The 21,051-nt window shown below is 36.5% G+C and overlaps 1 protein-coding gene across 1 annotated transcript in view; it reads right to left on the reverse strand.

Annotated features, from left to right (window-relative positions):
• Positions 1–21,051, reverse strand: part of ORC5 (origin recognition complex subunit 5) — a 64,892-nt gene that overhangs the window by 18,295 nt on the left and 25,546 nt on the right. The window contains exons 6-12 of the mRNA XM_049783402.1: positions 18,465–18,595; positions 17,230–17,278; positions 17,056–17,146; positions 14,577–14,629; positions 13,320–13,432; positions 12,040–12,087; positions 10,576–10,686 (exon numbers count right to left, since the gene is read on the reverse strand). Of these exons, the coding sequence (XP_049639359.1) occupies positions 10,576–10,686; positions 12,040–12,087; positions 13,320–13,432; positions 14,577–14,629; positions 17,056–17,146; positions 17,230–17,278; positions 18,465–18,595 (596 nt within the window). The remainder of the gene's footprint in view (positions 1–10,575; positions 10,687–12,039; positions 12,088–13,319; positions 13,433–14,576; positions 14,630–17,055; positions 17,147–17,229; positions 17,279–18,464; positions 18,596–21,051) is intronic.

The following is a 21,051-nucleotide window of genomic DNA, read 5'->3' on the forward strand; positions in this document are numbered from 1 at the left end:
AATATGATGTGGGGTGGTAGGGAATCAGAACTTTAACAGTACATGTAGATCCAATAGAAAATATTTACATTTTAAAATAATTTACATTTAGATGTCTCATATGGACATTATAGAGTCAATAAAAACCAATTTACTTCTGGTAGAAAGTACTCATAAAATACAATAATTAGTGTCTGAGGCCCTAGGTTATTTTCTCCAGCATACAAAAACAATTTCCTATCAATTTAACTCATATTCATAAAAGCTCATGGATATGTGCATGCATACACATTCATCATTACATTTCTTCAACTTAATTTTTATTCAAATAAAACAGTATGATAAATGCTATCTCCAAATAGTAGACTTACAGAGGTTTTCCTGGCTAAAAATTTCTAGCCACATTGAAATGAAACTGTGACAATACTGCCATCTAGCGTTCATGTCAAATAAGTATATTCAATACAAAAGTATTGTTTTTTTCAACTTAAAAAAATTCAAACTGTGAAGGCCAAATAGCACAGCCGGTAAACTGCTTGCCTTGTATGCAGCCAACCTAGGTTTGATTCTTTTTTTTTTTTTTTTTTATTTAAACACCTTGATTACATACATGATTGTGTTTGGGTTTCAGTCATAAAAGGAACACCACCCATCACCAGTGCAACATTCCCATCACCCAAGTCCCAAATCTCCCTCCTCCCCACCCAACCCCCGCCTGTACCCTAAACAGGCTCTACATTTCCCTCATACATTCTCAATATTAGGACAGTTCAAAATGTAGTTATTTCTCTAACTAAACTCATCACTCTTTGTGGTGAGCTTCCTGAGGTGAGCTGGAACTTCCAGCTCTTTTCTCTTTTGTGTCTGAAAATTATTATTACAAGGGTGTCTTTCATTTTTCTTAAAACCCATAGATGAGTGAGACCATTCTGCGTTTTTCTCTCTCTCTCTGACTTATTTCACTCAGCATAATAGATTCCATGTACATCCATGTATAGGAAAATTTCATGACTTCATCTCTCCTGACAGCTGCATAATATTCCATTGTGTATATGTACCACAGTTTCTTTAGCCATTCGTCTGTTGAAGGGCATCTTGGTTGTTTCCAGAGTCTTGCTATGGTAAATAGAGCTGCAATGAATATAGGTGTAAGGAAGGGGTTTTTGTATTGTATTTTTGTGTTCCTAGGGTATATTCCTAGGAGTGGTATAGCTGGATCGTATGGGAGCTCGATTTCCAGTTTTTGGAGGAATCTCCATATCGCTTTCCATAAAGGTTGAACTAGACAGCATTCCCACCAGCAGTGGATAAGAGTTCCTTTCTCTCCACATCCCCGCCAACACTGTTTATTCTCATTCTTTGTGATGTGTGCCATTCTCTGGGGTGTGAGGTGGTATCTCATCGTTGTTTTGATTTGCATCTCCCTGATGATTAGTGATGTGGAACATTTTTTCATGTGTCTTTTGGCCATGCGTATTTCTTCTTTGTCAAAGTGTCTGTTCATTTCTTCTCCCCATTTTTTGATGGGGTTAGATGTTTTTTTCTTGTAAAGTTCTGTCAGTGCCTTGTATATTTTGGAGATTAGCCCCTTATCTGATGGGTATTGGGTGAACAGTTTCTCCCACTCAGTGGGTGGCTCTTGTATCCTGGGCACTATTTCCTTTGAGGTGCAGAAGCTTCTCAGCTTAATATATTCCCATCTGTTAATCTCTGCTTTCACTTGCTTGGAGAGTGCAGTTTCCTCCTTGAAGATGCCTGTAATGTCCTGTAGTGTTTTGCCTATGTGCTGTTCTATATATCTTATGGTTTTGGGGCTGATATCGAGGTCTTTAATCCATTTGGATTTTACCTTTGTACATGATGTTAGCTGGGGGTCTAAGTTTAATTTTTTGCAAGTGGCTATCCAATTGTGCCAACACCACTTGTTGAAGAGGCTTTCCCTGCTCCATTTAGGATTTCCTGCTCCTTTATCAAAAATTAGATGGTTGTATCTCTGGGGAACATTTTCTGAGTATTCAAGCCTATTCCACTGATCTGAGGACCTATCCTTATTCCAATACCATGCTGTTTTGATAACTGTTGCTTTGTAGTACAGTTTAAAGTTGGGAAAAGTAATTCCTCCCATATTCTTTTTCCCAATGATTGCTTTAGCTATTCGAGGGTGTTTATTGTTCCAAATGAATTTCAAAAGTGTCTGATCCACTTCTTTGAAGAATGTCATGGGTATCTTTAGAGGGATGGCATTAAATCTGTATAATGCCTTGGGGAGTATTGACATTTTGATGATGTTACTCCTGCCTATCCATGAGCAGGGTATGTGTTTCCATTTCCGTGTGTCCTCTCTTATTTCTTGGAGCAGAGTTTTATAGTTTTCTTTGTATAGGTCCTTCACATATTTAGTCAAGTTGATTCCAAGATATTTGAGTTTGTGTGGTACTATTGTGAATGGGGTTGTTTTCTTAATGTCCATTTCATCCTTATTACTATTGGTATATAGAAAGGCCATTGATTTTTGTGTGTTAATTTTGTAGCCTGCCACCTTGCTATATGAGTCTATTGTTTCTAGAAGCTTTTTGATAGAGTCTTTAGGGTTTTCTAAGTAGAGTATCATGTCATCTGCAAACAGTGAGAGCTTGACTTCTTCCTTTCCTATCTGGATTCCCTTGATATCCTTTTCTTGCCTAATCGCTATAGCAAGTACTTCCAGTGCTATGTTGAATAGGAGTGGTGAGAGAGGACAGCCTTGTCTTGTGCCAGAATTTAGAGGGAAGGCTTTTAGTTTTTCTCCATTGAGGATAATATTTGCCACTGGCTTGTGGTAGATGGCCTTCACTATATTGAGAAAGGTTCCCTCCATTCCCATCTTGCTGAGAGTTTTGATCAAGAATGGGTGTTGGACCTTGTCAAATGCTTTCTCTGCATCTATTGATATGATCATGTGGTTTTTATTTTTCTTGTTATTGATGTTGTGTATTATGTTGATAGATTTACGGATGTTAAACCAGCCTTGCATTCCTGGGATGAAACCTACTTGATCGTAGTGGATTATCTTCTTAACGAGGCATTGAATCCTATTTGCCAGGATTTTGTTGAGGATCTTTGCATCTGCATTCATCAGTGATATTGGTCTGTAATTTTCTTTTTTGGTAGCGTCTCTGTCTGGTTTAGGTATCAAGGTGATGTTGGCTTCATAAAAGCTATTTGGAAGTGTTTCTGTTTGTTCAATTTCATGAAAGAGTCTTGCCAAGATTGGCAGTAGTTCCTCTTGGAAAGTTTGATAGAATTCATTAGTGAATCCATCTGGACCTGGGCTTTTGTTTTTCGGCAGACATTTGATTACTGTTTTAATTTCATCAATGGTGATGGGGGTGTTTAGATATGCTACATCCTCTTCCTTCAACCGTGGAAGATTATAAGAGTCCAAGAATTTATCCATTTCTTCCAGGTTCTCATTTTTAGTGGCGTAGAGTTTTTCAAAGTAGTTTCTGATTACCCTTTGAATCTCTGTCATATCAGTAGTGATCTCTCCTTTTTCATTCCTGATACGAGTTATCAAGTTTCTCTCTCTCTCTTTCTTTGTTAGGTTTGCCAGTGGTCTATCAATCTTGTTTATTTTTTCAAAGAACCAACTTCTGCTTTCGTTGATCTTTCGGATTGTTTTTTGAGTTTCCACTTCGTTGATTTCTGCTCTCAGCTTTGTTATTTCCTTCTGTCTTCCTATTCTTGGGTCCTTTTGTTGAGCATTTTCTAGTTCTATTAGCTGTGTCATTAAGCTACTCAGGTAAGCTCCTTCTTCCTTCCTGATGTGTGCTTGCAAAGCTATAAATTTTCCTCTCAGTACTGCTTTTGCTGTGTCCCATAGGTTCTGAGAGTTTGTGTCTTTATTGTCATTTGTTTCCAGGAACCTTTTTATTTCCTCCTTGATTTCATCTCGGACCCACTGGTTATTGAGCATGAGGCTGTTTAACTTCCAGGTGTTAAAGTGTTTCTTCTGAGTCCCTTTGGAGTTCACAAATAATTTCAGAGCCTTGTGGTCAGCGAAGGTAGTCTGCAAAATTTCTATTCTCTTGATCTTATGGAGGTATGTTTTATGTGCCAGCATGTAGTCTATCCTGGAGAATGTCCCATGTACATTGGAGAAGAATGTGTATCCAGGTTTCTGGGGATGGAGTGTCCTATATATATCCACTAGGCCTCTTTCTTCCATTTCTCTCCTCAGGTCTAGTATATTCTTGTTGGGTTTCAGTCTGGTTGACCTGTCCAGTGTTGACAAGGCCGTGTTAAGGTCCCCCACAATTATTGTGTTGTTGTTGATATTATTTTTCAGATTTGTCAACAGTTGTATTAAATATTTTGCTGGCCCCTCATTCGGTGCATATATGTTTAGGAGAGTGAATTCTTCCTGCTCTACGTACCCCTTGATTAATATAAAATGTCCGTCTTTGTCCCTTACAACCTTCCTGAGTATAAAGTTTGCATTATCTGATATTAGTATGGCCACTACAGCTTTTTTATGGGTGTTGTTTGCTTGGATAACTTTTCTCCAGCCTTTTATTTTGAGTCTATGTTTGTTCTGACTATTCAGGTGCGTTTCTTGTAGGCAGCAGAAGGTTGGATTGAGTTTTTTGATCCATTTAGCCACTCTGTGTCTCTTAACTGGTGCATTTAGTCCATTGACGTTGAGAGAAAGAATTGTCCTGGGATTTAACGCCATCTTTATTTCAAAATTTGGTGTGTCTTTTGGGTAGTCTTGTCTTAGATTAGGTCTTTCAGTTTTTCTCTTAAGACTGGTTTTGTGTCTGTGAAGTTTCTGAGCTGTTTTTTGTCTGTGAAACCATGTATTCTTCCATCAAACCGGAAAGTGAGTTTTGCTGGGTATAGTATTCTGGGTGAAGCATTCATTTCATTCAGTCTTGTCACAATATCCCACCACTGCTTTCTGGCATTGAGCGTTTCTGGTGACAGGTCTGCTGTAAATCTCAGGGAAGCTTGCTTGAACATGATTTCCCCTTTTGATCTTGCTGTTTTCAGAATTCTGTCTCTATCTGTGGGATTTGTCATTGTGACTAGGATGTGTCTTGGGGTGGTTTTTCTGGGGTCTCTTTTGGTTGGTACTCTTCGGGCATGCAGGATTTGATCACATATATTCTTTAGCTCTGGAAGTTTCTCTTTAATGATGTTCTTGACCATTGATTCTTCCTGGAAATTTTCTTCCTGGGTCTCTGGGACTCCAATGATTCTTAAGTTGTTTCTGTTGATCTTATCATAGACTTCTATTTTCGTCTGTTCCCATTCTTTGACTAATTTTTCCATTGTCTGCTCATTTGCTTTAAGTTTTTTGTCCAATCTCTCCTGCTGTATGGAATTGTTATGTATCTCATCTTCCACAGCACCAAGTCTATTCTCAGCTTCTGATACCCTGTCCCAGAGCTTATCCATTTTGTCATTCACTTCGTTTACTGACTTTTTCAGTCCTGTTAGTTGACATGTTATTTCAGTTTGGAGTTTTGTCATTTCTGCCTTCATATTTTCTTGGTTCTTATTAGTGTTCTGTTCAACTCGATCCATGGTTTCTTGGAGTCTGTTGAGCACCTTCCATATTGCTAGTCTAAAGTCCTTATCTGAGAGGTTGATTAGTTGTTCAGTCATTATCTGGTCCTCAGAATTGTCATCTTCATTCTCTATGTCTGATGCTGGCCTGCGTTGTTTCCCCATTGTCACACTTGTATTGTGGGTTTTTCTACGTGTTGTGGTGGTATTCATTGTCTATATGATGTAGGCAGTACACTCCTCTGGCTCCTCCCTTTCTGGATGGGCTGACTTGCCTCTAAGGGAGGGGAGTCCTCCGTGGATGAAGCCTCACACTGGGTCAAATCTTAGGCCCGAGCATGCAACAGAGAAGACAGTCCAGAGAGAAATGTTTGCTTCTGTGATATAGCGCCGTTCTTAGTGTGATTTTTCCTTCTTGTTGCAATGGAGTTCTTTCCTTAGAAAGAGTGCACGGCCGCGTAGCGAAGCGGAGCGGCCGTGCTCCTCTGAGCCTCTTTTTGCCCCACTCGCAAGAGTTTCACGCAAGAGGACAGTAGACAGACATAGACAGGTCACACTCACAGTCTTTCACAGCTGAGCCCCACTGGGCCGGTGTACTTTCGCGGATTTTCCCCGCCTCCTAGGTTTGATTCTCACCACCCCATTTGTCCCCCAAGCCCTGCCAGAAGTGAGCCATGAGTGCAGAACCAGGATTAAGTCCTGAGCATGGATGGTGTGGCTCAACACCACTCCCCACAAAAGGGGGTGGGGAATGGGGAGAGATGTATGTATGCAGGATCCGAAAGGCAGATCAAGGGGTTAAAATACATGATTAGCATATACAGGAAACCCAGATCTGATTACCAGCAGCAGAGGGTTCTCTGGGTGGAGCTGGGAGCAGCCCTGAACTTAAAAAAACATGTAATAATCCTATCCTCCCACCCCCTAAAACCAGGGATGCATAGGTTTAATACAATTTTTACTATTCCTAGAGGTAAAGTGTAGTTTTCACACATAACTAAAAGACAAAAAAGATGACTGAGTCAACAGAAATTTAAATAAAAAAAAGTGAGAAAAACACTCATGTTTAGGGGACAACACCCAGCAAAACATCCAGAGTTTTACTCCTAGTTCTAAATTCAGGGATCTCTCCTGGTAGAAGCTTGTTGAACCAAATCCTGGTCTGGGTCTGTCCTAGACGAGCAGGTAGGTGCCTTTCCTGTACTATCTTCTGGACCAGAATTATCCCTTTTGACGCAATTTGTGCCATATTTTATATTTAAAAACATTCATCAGATACTATTTTCTTAGATATTATGACCAAGAAAACATAAATGTCAACTCATTACAATGACTTAATATCTATTCATCCGCCCATCACATGAAATTTCTTTGTATCACAAATAAAAAATGATATCCCATCAAATGAATGTGAAAAAATCCAGTTAAGACTCTTCTCAAACAAGATGTAAACTGAGCTGTGAAAGATTATAGGTACACCAAACCAAGCATCAGGAAGCTGGCCAACTCAGGTGAAGAGGGTGGCCCATATCCCTGTCCTATGGAAGCCATGTTTGCTCTTGCTGCCTCCGTCACCCAGAATAACAGTTTCCCAATAGCCCTGCCTCATCATCACTGACCCTCATAGAGGGATTAGAGTCCCTTCAAAGACTCTAATCTCACCACACTTTAGGTACACCAATTTGGGGGATGAAATCACCAGGGCTTTTGAATATAGGCACCATCCCCCCACATTTTCCTTCTTCCAGGAGGCCTTGCAGTTGAGTACATGTCTCTAAAAGTCATAGTATCAGTAACAGGACTTTGAATTTCTGGGCAACTTCACTTATTTAATGCTGTAATTCCTAAAGTAATACACCAATTTAACAGAATGGGCAGTTTACAGTTAAGAGCTTACTAAAGCTTCTGCCACTTTATTAATAATTTCATTGGAGATACAATAATTTCCACAAATGTGGTTTCTACTGTATTTTTTTCTTTCCTTCAATTTAATTTTTAATTTTTTCTTCACATTTTTTCAATAACTTTTCTCTCATTTATCTGGAAACAAATGTATTAAGATCAACTATATCAACTATGTGAAGCATTTTCTTTAAGTAACAACCAAAAAACTCATTAAAGCAATGCTTTAAATATTCACAATTTATCATTTGGATCATAAAGAGATGGTTTTTCAGGTTGTTTGGGTCAAAAAAGAATTTCAGAAGTTTGTGAAGTTAAAATGATTAAACTATTCAAAATTAAAGAGAGTTTTTGAGTCAACTTTGATTAATTTCATTATAGGCATTAAATTTTATCTATAATTAACTCCATACCAGCAACTTCCTCTTTTATTTTATTTGTTTCTATGATAAATTTTACAACTCAAGCTGGGAAGATCTTTCAGAAGCCCTAGATGTTTCTTTTCAAAGATTAAAATAGGCATTATGTGACAATACGTCATAAGTTCCAAAGAGTACAACTATTGAATCCTATGTAAAGTAGCTAAAGTAGGTGTGATGCCTGATGGGAACAGTGTTACTCCTAGTAAATCACAAGGACAATGATGAAACACTAGGAACATGAAGAGGTACCACTAAGAAACCCTAAACTGACCAATTTCAACTGAACTGGTAGTTTAGTCACAAATGTACCTTGTATTCTCGTTCTCACACCTTTGACTATACTATACTGTTCTTATATTGTGAACTCTATTCTTGTAAATAAGACACAAGGAGAACATCCCTTTATATTGACTCATTTCCTCATTTTTAAATAATACATACACTTCAACTGTATAAATTGGAAAGATTTTTAAAATCAAATCATTCCGTTCTGACCAGTTCCCTCATATCCTGACCAATCCATAAGTGATCTCTCTACTCTAGTAGTACAGCTTAACATTCATTTATAGTCTATTAGACTGTTATTCACAAATAGCAACATCTGTATTATTTGTATATTCAGAAATTAATTTTCTTTAATTTTTATTAAAGAGTACAACTGATGAGCAGAATGCCTATCAGGGGTCCTCAAACTTTTTAAACAGGGGGCCAGTTCACTGTCCCTCAGACCATTAGAGGGTCTGACTATAGTAAAAACAAAACTTATGAACGAATTCTTATGCACACTGCATATATCTTATTTTGCAATGAAGAAACAAAACAGGATACAAATACAATATGTGGCCCGCGGGCCATAGTTTGAGGACCACTGGGCCCTAAATGATCTTCCCAAAACCACTTGACTTTAGGCTTTCTTTAATCAAGCCAATTACTTACAACATTTTTTTTCATTTTGTGAGGAGGGGGTAAGATGAGGGACATGGGAAGAGTTCCTAAATTTGCAGCCAGAAAAGGCTTCTCCCAGCAATATCAGCTATCTGAGCATTACTTGAGTTCTGTAGTGCTTGGGGGGACTATGTGGTCTCAAGAACCATACTCAAGGTCATACAGATACAAGGCTCATGCTCTAGTCCTTTGAATTATCTCTTCAGCCTCAGCATCCTCATTTAAATGCATAAATTATAAATTTTCCAAAAAGGAAAAAAAGTATTATCCTCTTGTGATAAATTGGAAAACCATAGAAACATAATCACATATAATGGGAAAAACCTTCCTACTCTGCTTAGATGTATTTGGATAAGGGTCTGGAGCAATAGCACAGCGGTAGGGTGTTTGACTTGCACACAGATGACCCGGGACAAATTCAAGTTCAATCCCAGCATCCTATATGGTCCCCTGAGCAAGAGAGCCATGAGTAACCCCTGAGCACCACTGGGTGTGACCCCAAAACAAACAAACAAAGAAACAAGCTCACCTTCCTTAAACTTCATTCCAAAATGAATAATTCCTACTGGAATTATTAAGCCATGAGTAACCCCTGAGCACCACTGGGTGTGACCCCAAAACAAACAAACAAACAAAGAAACAAGCTCACCTTCCTTAAACTTCATTCCAAAATGAATAATTCCTACTGGAATTATTAAACCTTTCTGAGGCTCAGTTCTTTAGTTTAAAAAACATTAACAGCAGTTTTTCCTCCTAATTTTGCATGGGCAAATCACCTCAAAATGTGCTGGTTTTGAAAGTTACTAATAAATGGCGAAGTGCGATTAAAACTTTATTTTAAACACCATTTAAAAATATTTGGAAACAAAAAAGGTACAGATATGAACTGAATTAGACTGCCAATACAACCTAACTAGCCATTTACATAGTTTAATAATGGACTACAAAATAGTAAATGTAATCATAATTTTTTTTTGTTTGTTTTTTTTGTTTTTGTTTTTGGGCCACACCTGGTGACACTCAGAAGTTACTCCTAGCTATGAGCTCAGAAATTGCTCCTGGCTTGGGGGAACATATGGAATGCTGGGGGATAGAACCACTGTCTGTCCTAGGTTAGCGTGGGCAAGGCTGCCATCTAGTGCAAAATATGATCATTCTAGAAAATTTATCCCCTTCTTATTTTTGTGGTTTGTTTAGGTTTTGGGGCCACACCCAGTGATACTCAGGGGTTACTCCTGGCTCTGCACTCAGAAATTATTCCTGGTGATGCTTGGGGACCAACTGGAATTCTGGGGACAGAACCTGAGACAGGTGCATACAAGCAAGTGCTCTACCTGCTCTGGATCTTTAAAAAGAGTAAGTAGATAACATAGGAGGAAAAAGACTACTATAGAATGTTAGATTTTTAATTCCCTTTTCACTAAATTATACCTATATAATTTAGTCATTTAATCAAGAAATTACTTTTCAGAAAAATAGTACCATTTAATGACGTAATTTAAAAAAGGAAAAACTTAGAAATACCACATTTTCTCACCAAGCTATACCTATAAGTATATGCAAATTTAAAAATACCATTAAGTATTCTAAATATGGAACTTTAAATTATTTATTAACTATATTGTTCATTTGTTTTTTTAATTATGTTTTTGTTTTTATTCATTTCTTAAAATAGTGCTACATGATCACCAAAAATATAAATGACAGGAGTCTATCAATAATATAGTTGAAAAATTCCATAAAAATAATATCAGATATAAATTAGCATTAAATTTACCTGGGAAAAAATATTTGCTGTTGGAAGAACTCGACTGTCCACAATACTATATAATATCGCTAATAATCTGTCTAGAGGAAACTGTTTTGGTCCGAGGAGATGACTGCTTGTCTGTGGAAAAAAAAGGAACATAGGTTTTCATCCATATACTATACAGACTTCCTGTACTATAAAAAAAAAAAATCCCAATAATGAATAGTTTATATTGAATATAGTTCCCTAAGAATACTAAAAATATATTTTGCAATTTCTAGGTTAAAATATTTTTTTCTGATTTAATCATGATCTCTTTTAACATTTTCTTCAAGTGGCTCCTGATTTATATTGTCAAAGGAAAAAACCCACAAGTCACCCAGATTTGTACTGAACAGCACTCACTGCTACTGGGCTGTTTTATTTTATTTGGGGCCATGTGCTGGAGCTACTCCTAGCTCAATTGCAGTGGGTTATACTTGGAGACCTTACAGTGCTTAGAAGGAACCACACATGCACTAGTGTGGGTCCCTGAATGAAGGATCCCCTGATTCCCACACAAAGCTAGAGAAAATAGCAACAAAGAGACTAACCCACAGGGTTGTTTGTTTTTTTTTTCTTTCTTTTTAACAATAGTAACAAAACAGGCAAAACTGTCTTTATAAAGTTTTGAGAAAATGCTATAAATTTTGAAGCAAAATTGCTTTTAAGGGGCCAGAGAGATAGCACGGAGGTAGAACTTTTAGCTTGCATGCAGAAGGACAGTGGTTTGAATCCCAGCATCCCACATGGTCCCCTGAGCCTGCCAGGAGCAATTTCTGAGCGTAGAGCCAGGAGTAACCCGAGCGCTGCCGGGTGTGACCCAAAAACCAAAAATAAATAAATAAATAAATAAAAAGAAAGAAAGAAAAGAATTGCTTTTAAGAACGGCACAAAGCTCACAGCTTCTATACTGCTAAACTTATTCCAAACCTCCACATCTTTGGCCAAGAGAAGCAAATTATGTACTGTTCAAAAAAAAACCCAAGGAATTTGAAGAGTCATAAACATTTAACTAGTTTCAATCTTGTCCATACCCCTACCACCTAGTTCTTCTAACTTCGAAAACTTTCCAATTCCTCATACTAGGTAAAATCAACTTGTTTGGAGGCTTAAGTTTCAATCATCACTGGTCTATAACTTGTATCTTCTTATTAATATGCAATCCTAATTTTAGGGATGCTCTAATCTGCTTAGTATTTTTTAATTCATCTGTTTTATTTCATCAATGTCATTTTCATAAGCATTTCCAAAAGACAAGTGAAAGTCTTCAATTAAAAATTCTAGAGAAAATTATTAATTTACTAAAAGCTATCAATAAATTTTATTTCTAACCAAAATAACAAAATACCACATTATAACTTCTTATATCCAAATGGCTCATACAATTCTGAGTTTGCTTTTTTTATCCTAAATTAATGCTTGTTCATTAGAGAAATTAAATATAAATACCTTTTCATGTTTCTTTAGAAAGTTGGTTTTTTTAATTGTCCCATGATGCTGTAATTAAGGAAAATTAATTTTAAGATTAAAAAAATACTTCACAAGACACTTTCACAAAACATGAAACAATCATACTAATTTACATCTGTCAGATTCTAAAATATAATTCTATTACTATTCTTGAAGGTTAAAAAAGATTTTAAAATAAAATTGTGATATTTCCTAAAAGAATTCATTATATTGATTCATTACAGCCTATTGTCATAAGAAGAAAACTCGCAGAGATAGACTTATTTATCCCTTTGCGCAGGTTGTCAGTTCACATAACATGTAATTGTTTAAAACATCTAGTTGAGTGCTTGGGACTCAATAATAGGGGCGTTAATAGAAGTGATTTTTAATCTCAAATAGCCAGGGAAAAGGCAATTATTTGATTTAGTACAGCATTTAATAATGAGTACAAACCGTATTATTTTTAGAAAGAAGACAACTTTAGACGGGATGTCTCCAACTCCAACTAATGTATCTACAGAAGTTTAAATGTTCTGAACAGTAACAGTGTTCAGCACAAAGAGCTATCACCATTAAAATTATTCTTCTTTCATGTGATTTGCTGTTGAATTGATATATGCATAAAAAGTATAATTTACTACTATAAATACCAGTACCTCAATAAAAATGGTAAAAATAAAAAAATGTTTAATTATGTTATATGTTATAACATTTTACTACTGATGTTGTACACTGTTTTACTTAACATTTTGAGAAGTAACTGCAACTTCAACTCAAGAATACACTTTGTTGCTAATGTAATCAGTTTTTGTAATAGCGTCAACAAATAAAGGGATGATACTTATTAAAAAATTTTTTTAAATTAAAAAAATCTCCTTTTTCTTTCTTTTTGGGCAAAAACTGGTGGTAATCAGGGCTCACTCCTGGTATATCACTCTAGGTATATCGTAACGGGGGATCAAATCCAGGCCAGCCATGTACAAGGGAAGCACTGTACCCACTGTCCTATCTAACATTCTGACTCAATAAATTCCTTTTTCATTTTAAGTCTTCTTTAAATCTAGAATTACTACCTAAAGTCAATACATAAACTTTTCTGTGAGACAATGTACTTCTCCCAAATTTCAGGTTTTCTGATTTTCAGGAATTTCTGATTTTCATTCTTATTAACAATCTCTTATTCTCATCTCTTGTCCTTAGAAATATATAAGTATTGAAAAATTTTAAAGCATTCCCTGATACCTTCAAAAATAAGGTGAAAGAAGTCAGATACTTACTTTAAGGAAGAATCTCTTATCAGTTCTTGCTGGATTGTATGAAGCAAGATATGCAGCAATTAAAATAAACTTGGAGTAATAGGGAAGTTCCACGTGAGTATATGCAGAGAGACCTGTAGAATAAATTATTTCACAGACTACTATTAGATTTTAAGTATTTCTGATTTCTTCACTTATCTTTTGAATTCTGTACAATGTTCTACATTTAAAATAACCAATAATCAGAGCTTATATTGGCAAGATAATGAGTGATTGGGGTGAACATTATTGTTAGAGATCTAATTTGCTCATTCTATTATTTTTGTGTTTTCTGCTCAGAAGTCCAAATCCTATATCCACTTCAAAGTAACACAGTATCCATTGAAGTTCTTTTAATTCTTCTGTATCAGAACAGTATAGAAAAATCTATCTCTACCTTGGGCCAGAGCGGTGGCGCTAGAGGTAAGGTGTGTGACTTGCAAGCATTAGCCTAGGACGGACTGTGGTTCAATTCCCTGGCGTCCCATATGGCGGCGTCCCTTATTGCCAGAGCAATTTCTGAGCACATAGGGAGGAATAACCACTGAGAGTCACGGGGTGTGGCCCCAAAAGCAAAACAAAACAATATGACTAATTGAAATTTAGTCTCTAAGTTAGATTAACATAGAATTGGATCTTTTTTTCACAGAAATCATTAAAAACATACTAAAACTGGTCACAGAATTAATAAAAAAAAATATTAAACTGCTTGGTTTCACACATAATCCAAAATTTAAAAAAGTTAAATTTCAAAATTTATTTCCTATTAAATTAGACCTGCTTCACTTAAATAATCAACTAAAATACTACAATTCTACAGCTTACAAAGAAAATTCTTTTTAAACATAATTTAATAACATATATATATATATATTTTTTGGTTTTCAGTTTTGGGATCCCACCCAGCAGCGCTCAGGGGTTAACTGTTGGCTTTGTGCTCAGAAATTGCTCCTGGCAAGCACAGGGGACCACTGAGATTTGAACCACCATCCATTCTGGATCAGCTGCACATAAGGCAAATCCCCTACTACTGTGATATCTCTCTGGCCCCTACTAACATATTCTTAATTATTCATTTGTGGGTCTGGGGAATGAACCCAAGGTCTCACACATTCAAGGCAGACTTTCTACTATCAAGCCAGTTCTCCTAATCTATTAATATATCTTTAGTACAAACTTTAGTATCTCAACTACTACTAATAAATGGAGAGTCATCAGTAAATTTATCATTTATAATACCTTTTACTTGTCCTGGATCTGTATCATCTTTCTGTAGTTTTTCCCACTGTGAACTGGAAAAAAATGGAAAATAAAAAATTGAAAATATTAAAATAACAACATATGTTGATACCCTCCTGTCTACTTATAAAATATATCCTGATACTTGGAAAATTATCAAAAAGCACCAATAATAAGTGCTATCAATCATTCAGTGAAACTTCCACTGTTCCTGTTGTGTTAGATATAATTATTATATCCAGATATTTCAAAATCGAGGCACACAGAGAAAGCTGTCCAAGGACACTTAGTAGGGTAACTAAGAGCTAATTCCTTCAGAATGTCTGGGGAGTTTGTGCTATTTCTACAGCACTACTCTGGCTTTCTTGCAATTGAAAGTACAAAAAAGTATTAAACAGGGGCCAAGTGGTAGCACAGTGGTAGGGCATTTGCCTTGCACGAGGCTGACCCAGGATGAACATAGCTTTGATCCCTGGCATCCCATATGATCCCCCGAGCCAGGAGCAATTTCTGAGCACAGAGCCAGGAATAACCCCTGAGTGCCACCAAGTGTGGCCCTCCCCAAATCCAACCCCCTCCCAAAAAAGAACCACACATATTATGAAGAATATAAGGTAAGCCTGATAAGATGAATTCATATTAAAACACACTGTATGTGAAAAGATCATGCAAAAGACCTCAGAGAAAGAATTTTTAATTTTAAGACCTGAAGAAATAAATAATCTCAGCAAAAATAAGGCAATTAAATGTAAAACTTTTAAGGATCTCCTCTAACTTTAAAACTAATTTAAAATACTAATTCAAGGATAATGGCCAAAACAGAACAAAGTAATCAGTCAAAACCAAATCCTATATATATATGTATTTATCTACCTACAAGCATAACCCCAAATTCTGTGACTATTACAACATGAGAACTTTTGATAAGCTACTAGTAACCTTGTAAAGAGTAGACCTAAAATAAAAAAGATTTGCAAACTAGATCTATAAGAAACTTTTAAATACATCACTTTTTACAAATGCATATGGAAATAGATTCTTGTCACTTAAAACATTAGAACCCAGAACTTCAGACCGTGTAAATTGAGAGGCTGGACAAAATATAATGGATAAGGTGCTTGCTTTGTATATAGCTGACCTGGGTTTCATCACCAGCACAACATATTGTCCCCAAATAATCCCTACCAGAAGTGATACCCGAGCACAAAGCTAGAAGCAAGTCCTGCACATCACTGGATATGGCTAAAAAGCAAAAACAAAAAGACTGTTTAATTTAAGAATGTTGGCTACAGTAAGTTATTATATAGCAGGTAGGACTGGAGTCTTGCAGGTGGCTAATCTGTTGAATCCTCCAAGCATTACCAGGAGTAATTCATAAGTCCTGATCCGAGAGCAAGGAATAATTCTAGAGTATCACTGGGTATGGTCAAACACCAAAATAAATAAGTAAATCGATAAGCAATTACCCATTTGATGCAGCTACTTAAACTTCCAAAAGACAACCAGGTAAAGTTGGTAATATCTTAAAATGGGAAGGGCAGAGAGTAAAATTTATGTAGTAACTATTACATTTTAACTATATATATATTATACACATAATATAACTATTACATATTTTTAACTATTATGAACCTATTTCTTAATATATTTCATTTAAATCTCAAAAATGTTATGGAATAAAGTATGCCCTTTTTTTCTTTTATTTCAAATGATAAAACTCAAGAGTCAGAGATGTTAATCACTGTAAGTTTGCAAACTTTTAACTGGTAGAAACAGAATAGAACATCACTGTTCAAAGAAAAAATATATACATATTAATTTCCAGGTATTGCAGAGTCGGTGTAACTATTTCAATGAAGTTGACCAGACATAAAATTTTTTTTTTTTTTTTTTTTGGTTTTTGGGCCACACCCGGTAACGCTCAGGGGTTACTCCTGGCTATGCGCTCAGAAGTCGCTCCTGGCTTGGGGGACCATATGGGACGCCGGGGGATCGAACCGCGGTCCGTCTCCTAGGCTAGCGCAGGTAAGGCAGGCACCTTACCTCCAGCGCCACCGCCCGGCCCCAACCAGACATAAAATTTTAAGATGAACCAACATGCAATATTGGAGTCCTTTCTTCATTATCTTGTTCAAGCTGTTTATAAGAGTTATAAAAGCAACAAAAGCCAAGTTGGCTTTAAAAACAAGTCAGGAACTAGCCTTCTATGTTTTTTGTTTGCTTTGTTTTGACTTTTGGGTCACACTCAGCAATGCTCAGGAATCACCCCTGCTGGTGTCCAGGGACTATAAGAGATTCTGGGCTTTGAACTAGGCCAAGTACCTTACCCATTGTACTATCTCTCTGGCCCCCAAAGTTATTTCAACTTTAATAGCTTTCACCAGTGTGAAGATAAAAAAAAATATGCCCCTACAAACATAAAAGTATAATATTTCAACTGAAGATAAGGAAATAATATACATACTAAGTAGAAAATTACCTTGATATTTCTCTGAGATAAACAGTCTGCATGGCTTTCTTCAAGTGAGGTTCAATATTTCTCCAGAGTTTGCGAGTATCACGTTCATTTGCTATCCCAAAAGAAGAAAATTTTAATAATGTGTATTCTGTAGAAATTTTTTTCATAAGAAATAGAGTAAAATTACAAAGTTACCTTCTCCTTTAACCACAGGTTCACAATATTTAGGAAAATTTAGCACTGCCTATAAATAAAAAAGAAAAAAATTGACTTATCTACAACACTTTGAAATTTTCAAGTACAATTTGCATTATAATTTAGGCAAATCTATTTTTTTACTTTGGGATTTTATTTGGAGAAAAAGCCACACCCAGCTATGTTCAGGTTTACTTCTGATTCTGTGATCAGGAATCATAGATAGTGCTGTAGATTGAACCCAGGTTGGCCACTTGCAAAGCAAGTGTCCTATCTGCTATATATTGCTCTGGCCCCAGGAAAATCTGTTTTAATTACACTGTTCAAGCAAAATGTTATTGCAACAGGTAGGGCACTCTCCTTACACAAGGCATACTGTTTTAAAACCAGTATTCCATATGTTTCCCTGATCCTCATCAAGAGCCAGAGCCAGGAGTAAGCCCCAACACCCTCCTTCTTAAAGTTACTGCAGCTTATTACTATAATAGTAACATAGTAGATATTAGTAATGATAGTGAAACAACATGTAAATTACTCCTTAACTGGTAAACAGTGCCCAATAAGTTAGTACATATGGCCAACAGTTTCAATCCTGAACATCCCATTTGGTCTTGAAGCCTGCCAGGAGCAGTTTCTAAGCACAGAGCCAGGAATAACCCTGAGTACCAATGGGTGTGCCCCAAAGACAAAAACAAAAAAATCTAATTTGGGCTAGATCAATAATACAGTGAATAAAGAACCCCATATAGTTCCCTCAGGCTCTAGAAATGATCCCAGAGCACAGAGCCAAGAGTAAACCTTGACTATAACCAAGTGTGGACCCCTAACAAACAAAATTTAAATTTAAATACAATTCAATCTTACCCAGGAACTATTCACTGACTCTTAAAACTGGGCATCTAGGATTCAAAACATTCAACTACAGATATCTGCTAATAATGACAACTAGAACATAGAATAGAACAAAGGAGAAAGATCCTTGTTTTTTCCCTACTCAGAAGATGCTTAAACATACATCTAAACATGATTAAAGTTTTAGATAATCTAATTTCTGTGTCAAATACAAAATATCTATTGAAAATCTGTAAGCAGTACTTTTCAATGGGTCGTTATTATTTTAAAAGTCCATATCCAAATGTCCAGAATAAAACTTCAGCTTCTTCTCAATCTCATATCATTTCTACCTAAAAAAGTATTAAATGTGTATATATGTTTAGATTTTAAAGCAATCTTACCAAATGTCTAAGCTCTTTCAAATCCCGGCAAACAGTATAGAAAACTCCAAGAAGAATGTTAATATAGGCAGCATAGAAATCAGCTGAGTAATCTGGAGGATGGTCATGGGACAGTATCCTTTGAAGATTTCCTGTTAACAGGACATAAGTGAACGATAGTGATCAACAGAGTACATTGGTTTAATCTTATAACAAAAGTTTAAAATAAATACACAGGTATAGCTATAACTAGGGAATAATAAAATATGACACAAATAAAAATTTAGAGAAATTTTTGCAATTGACAAAATAATCATGAAACTTATGCCTTAAAGTAATGCTGCTTAAGACGACCAATGACATTTAAAGAAAATCTCAAGAACTTTATTACTGTCAAAGTCAGTATCAAGGTGAGGTATATGTCCAATAAGGGAAAAGAAAAGACAAAAAGGGCTACTACATTAACCACCAACAAACTGAAAAATGATACTCATTCTTTAATAAAATGAAAAAAAAATTAACTCAAGAAAATTATCCTTGGTCATGCCTTTTACAGCAAATCATTTTCTTCCTACATACTTGGCATCTTTATTTCTCTTTTTGCTTACTTTACACAGTATCACACATTTAAAGCCCTAAACTCATAGGGGCTGGAGAAATAAAAAAGCTGCTAGGGTGCTTGCCCTGCATCTGGCTGACTCAGGTTCAATTCCTATTCCCTATATAATCTCCCCCACTTCCCACCCCCAAGCCCTGCCAGGAATGATCCCAGAGTACAGAGCCAGGAGTAAGCCTCGAGTACTGTGGGAAGTTGCTCAAAAAGTCAAATATACACATATATAAATAAAGTGCTAAATGTGTATTTTAACTTGTACATAGTACTGTAGAAACACAGTAAAATTAAAGCCCAACACATTACCAAAATTTCCCAGTTATAGTACATAGATCAATTACCCCTTTAAACTTTACAATTCCCTCTGACTTATTGATGCAATGGTTTCCTTAAACACATGAGTAATGAGTTCTATGAATCTCACTAGTTTGGATTCAAGACTTTTGCAATAGTTTCAAACAAAAACTCTGAGCATTTGTTACCCCTCCTCAAAGCCAAATGCTAATCTTACCTGGATGGTGAGACCCTCCTACAGCTGGGAGGGTCTGTGGTTGGTAATTAAGAGTGGCCTGGGGGGAAAGGGGGATGAGAGGCAGACATAGCAAGGAAGGAGATCAGAGACACAGGTTGGATGCTGAGAGGCTGCTTAGCTTAGATGCCATGTGAAGAATATGCACATAGTGTTCAGGGCCTGCCTAGTAAATAAGATGTCTCCTGAAACTTCATCCTGAACCCACAGGCCTGTGGGCCAAAGGGGCTGCAGGCACCAGGCTGAGCCAAGAAAGGTCGCACCATCCACCATAAAGTATTAGTACACTTTATAATTAATATTTAATTCAACAATTTATATTATGAAATTGAAATCAAAAGATATTAAATTGAGAAGTCTATTTCAACTTCATTTATATAAGGTTCTCTTTAAGTTGGCATTTTTACCATGCCATTAACCATAAGCTTAGGCTGTTTTCTTTTAGGGAAGGGACAGTGTGTGGTTTAGGTCAGACCCAGTAGTCTTCAGGGTTGTCTTCGTTCTGTGTTCATGAGACTGAGGGAGCCAGGCAGACCCAGATTAAATTACTGGTACCACATGCTTCTATTCAGCTAGGCCAGGCATTAGGCTGATTGACCCCACACTTTAAAAGTGAATGCCTATACAGTGCTTGGGGAACCACACACACACACACACACACGCTTCTACACACATACACACACACACACACACACACACACACACACACACGCTTCTACTCAGCTAGGCCAGGCATTATGCTGAATGACCCCACACTTTTAAAGTGAATGCCTATACAGTGCTTGGGAAACCACACACACACACACACACACACACACACACACACACACACACACACACACACACACACACACACACACACACACACACACCTTTTCACGTAATATAAAAGTTTATCAGAAACATCAACAAGCAGCAAGAAAACCATTATTATTCAATCACACACATACCTTTTCACACACACACACACACGCACACACCTTTTCATGTAATATAAAAGTTTATCAAAAACATCGACAAGCAGCAAGAAAACCATTATTATTCAATCACACACATACCTTTTCAAGTCATTTAAAAATTCATCAGAAACATCAACATGCAGCAAGAAAACCGTTAATTATCATTCAATCAAAATGTTCTTAACTTGGTTAAGCCTTCATATACCCCTAATAGAGACAATGAATCAAAAGAAATAGACCCAAAATAAAAGAATTAACAGAATTAGTATACCAGGGCATTAAAACAACTATTACAAATATGTTCTTATACTTAGATGTAAAGAACAATAAAAATATAATGATATCTGTAAGGAAAAATTCCACTAGATGAATTTAACTGTAGATTAGGTATTTGTTTTTTGATTGTTTTTGTTTTGGGGGGCACACCTGTTTGACTCTCAAGGGTATACTCCTGGCTAAGTGTTCAGAAATCGCTCCTGGCTTGGGGGACCATATGGAACGCCGGGG

The sequence above is a fragment of the Suncus etruscus genome, chromosome 1, assembly GCF_024139225.1.
Source record: "Suncus etruscus isolate mSunEtr1 chromosome 1, mSunEtr1.pri.cur, whole genome shotgun sequence".
NCBI lineage: Eukaryota > Metazoa > Chordata > Mammalia > Eulipotyphla > Soricidae > Suncus > Suncus etruscus.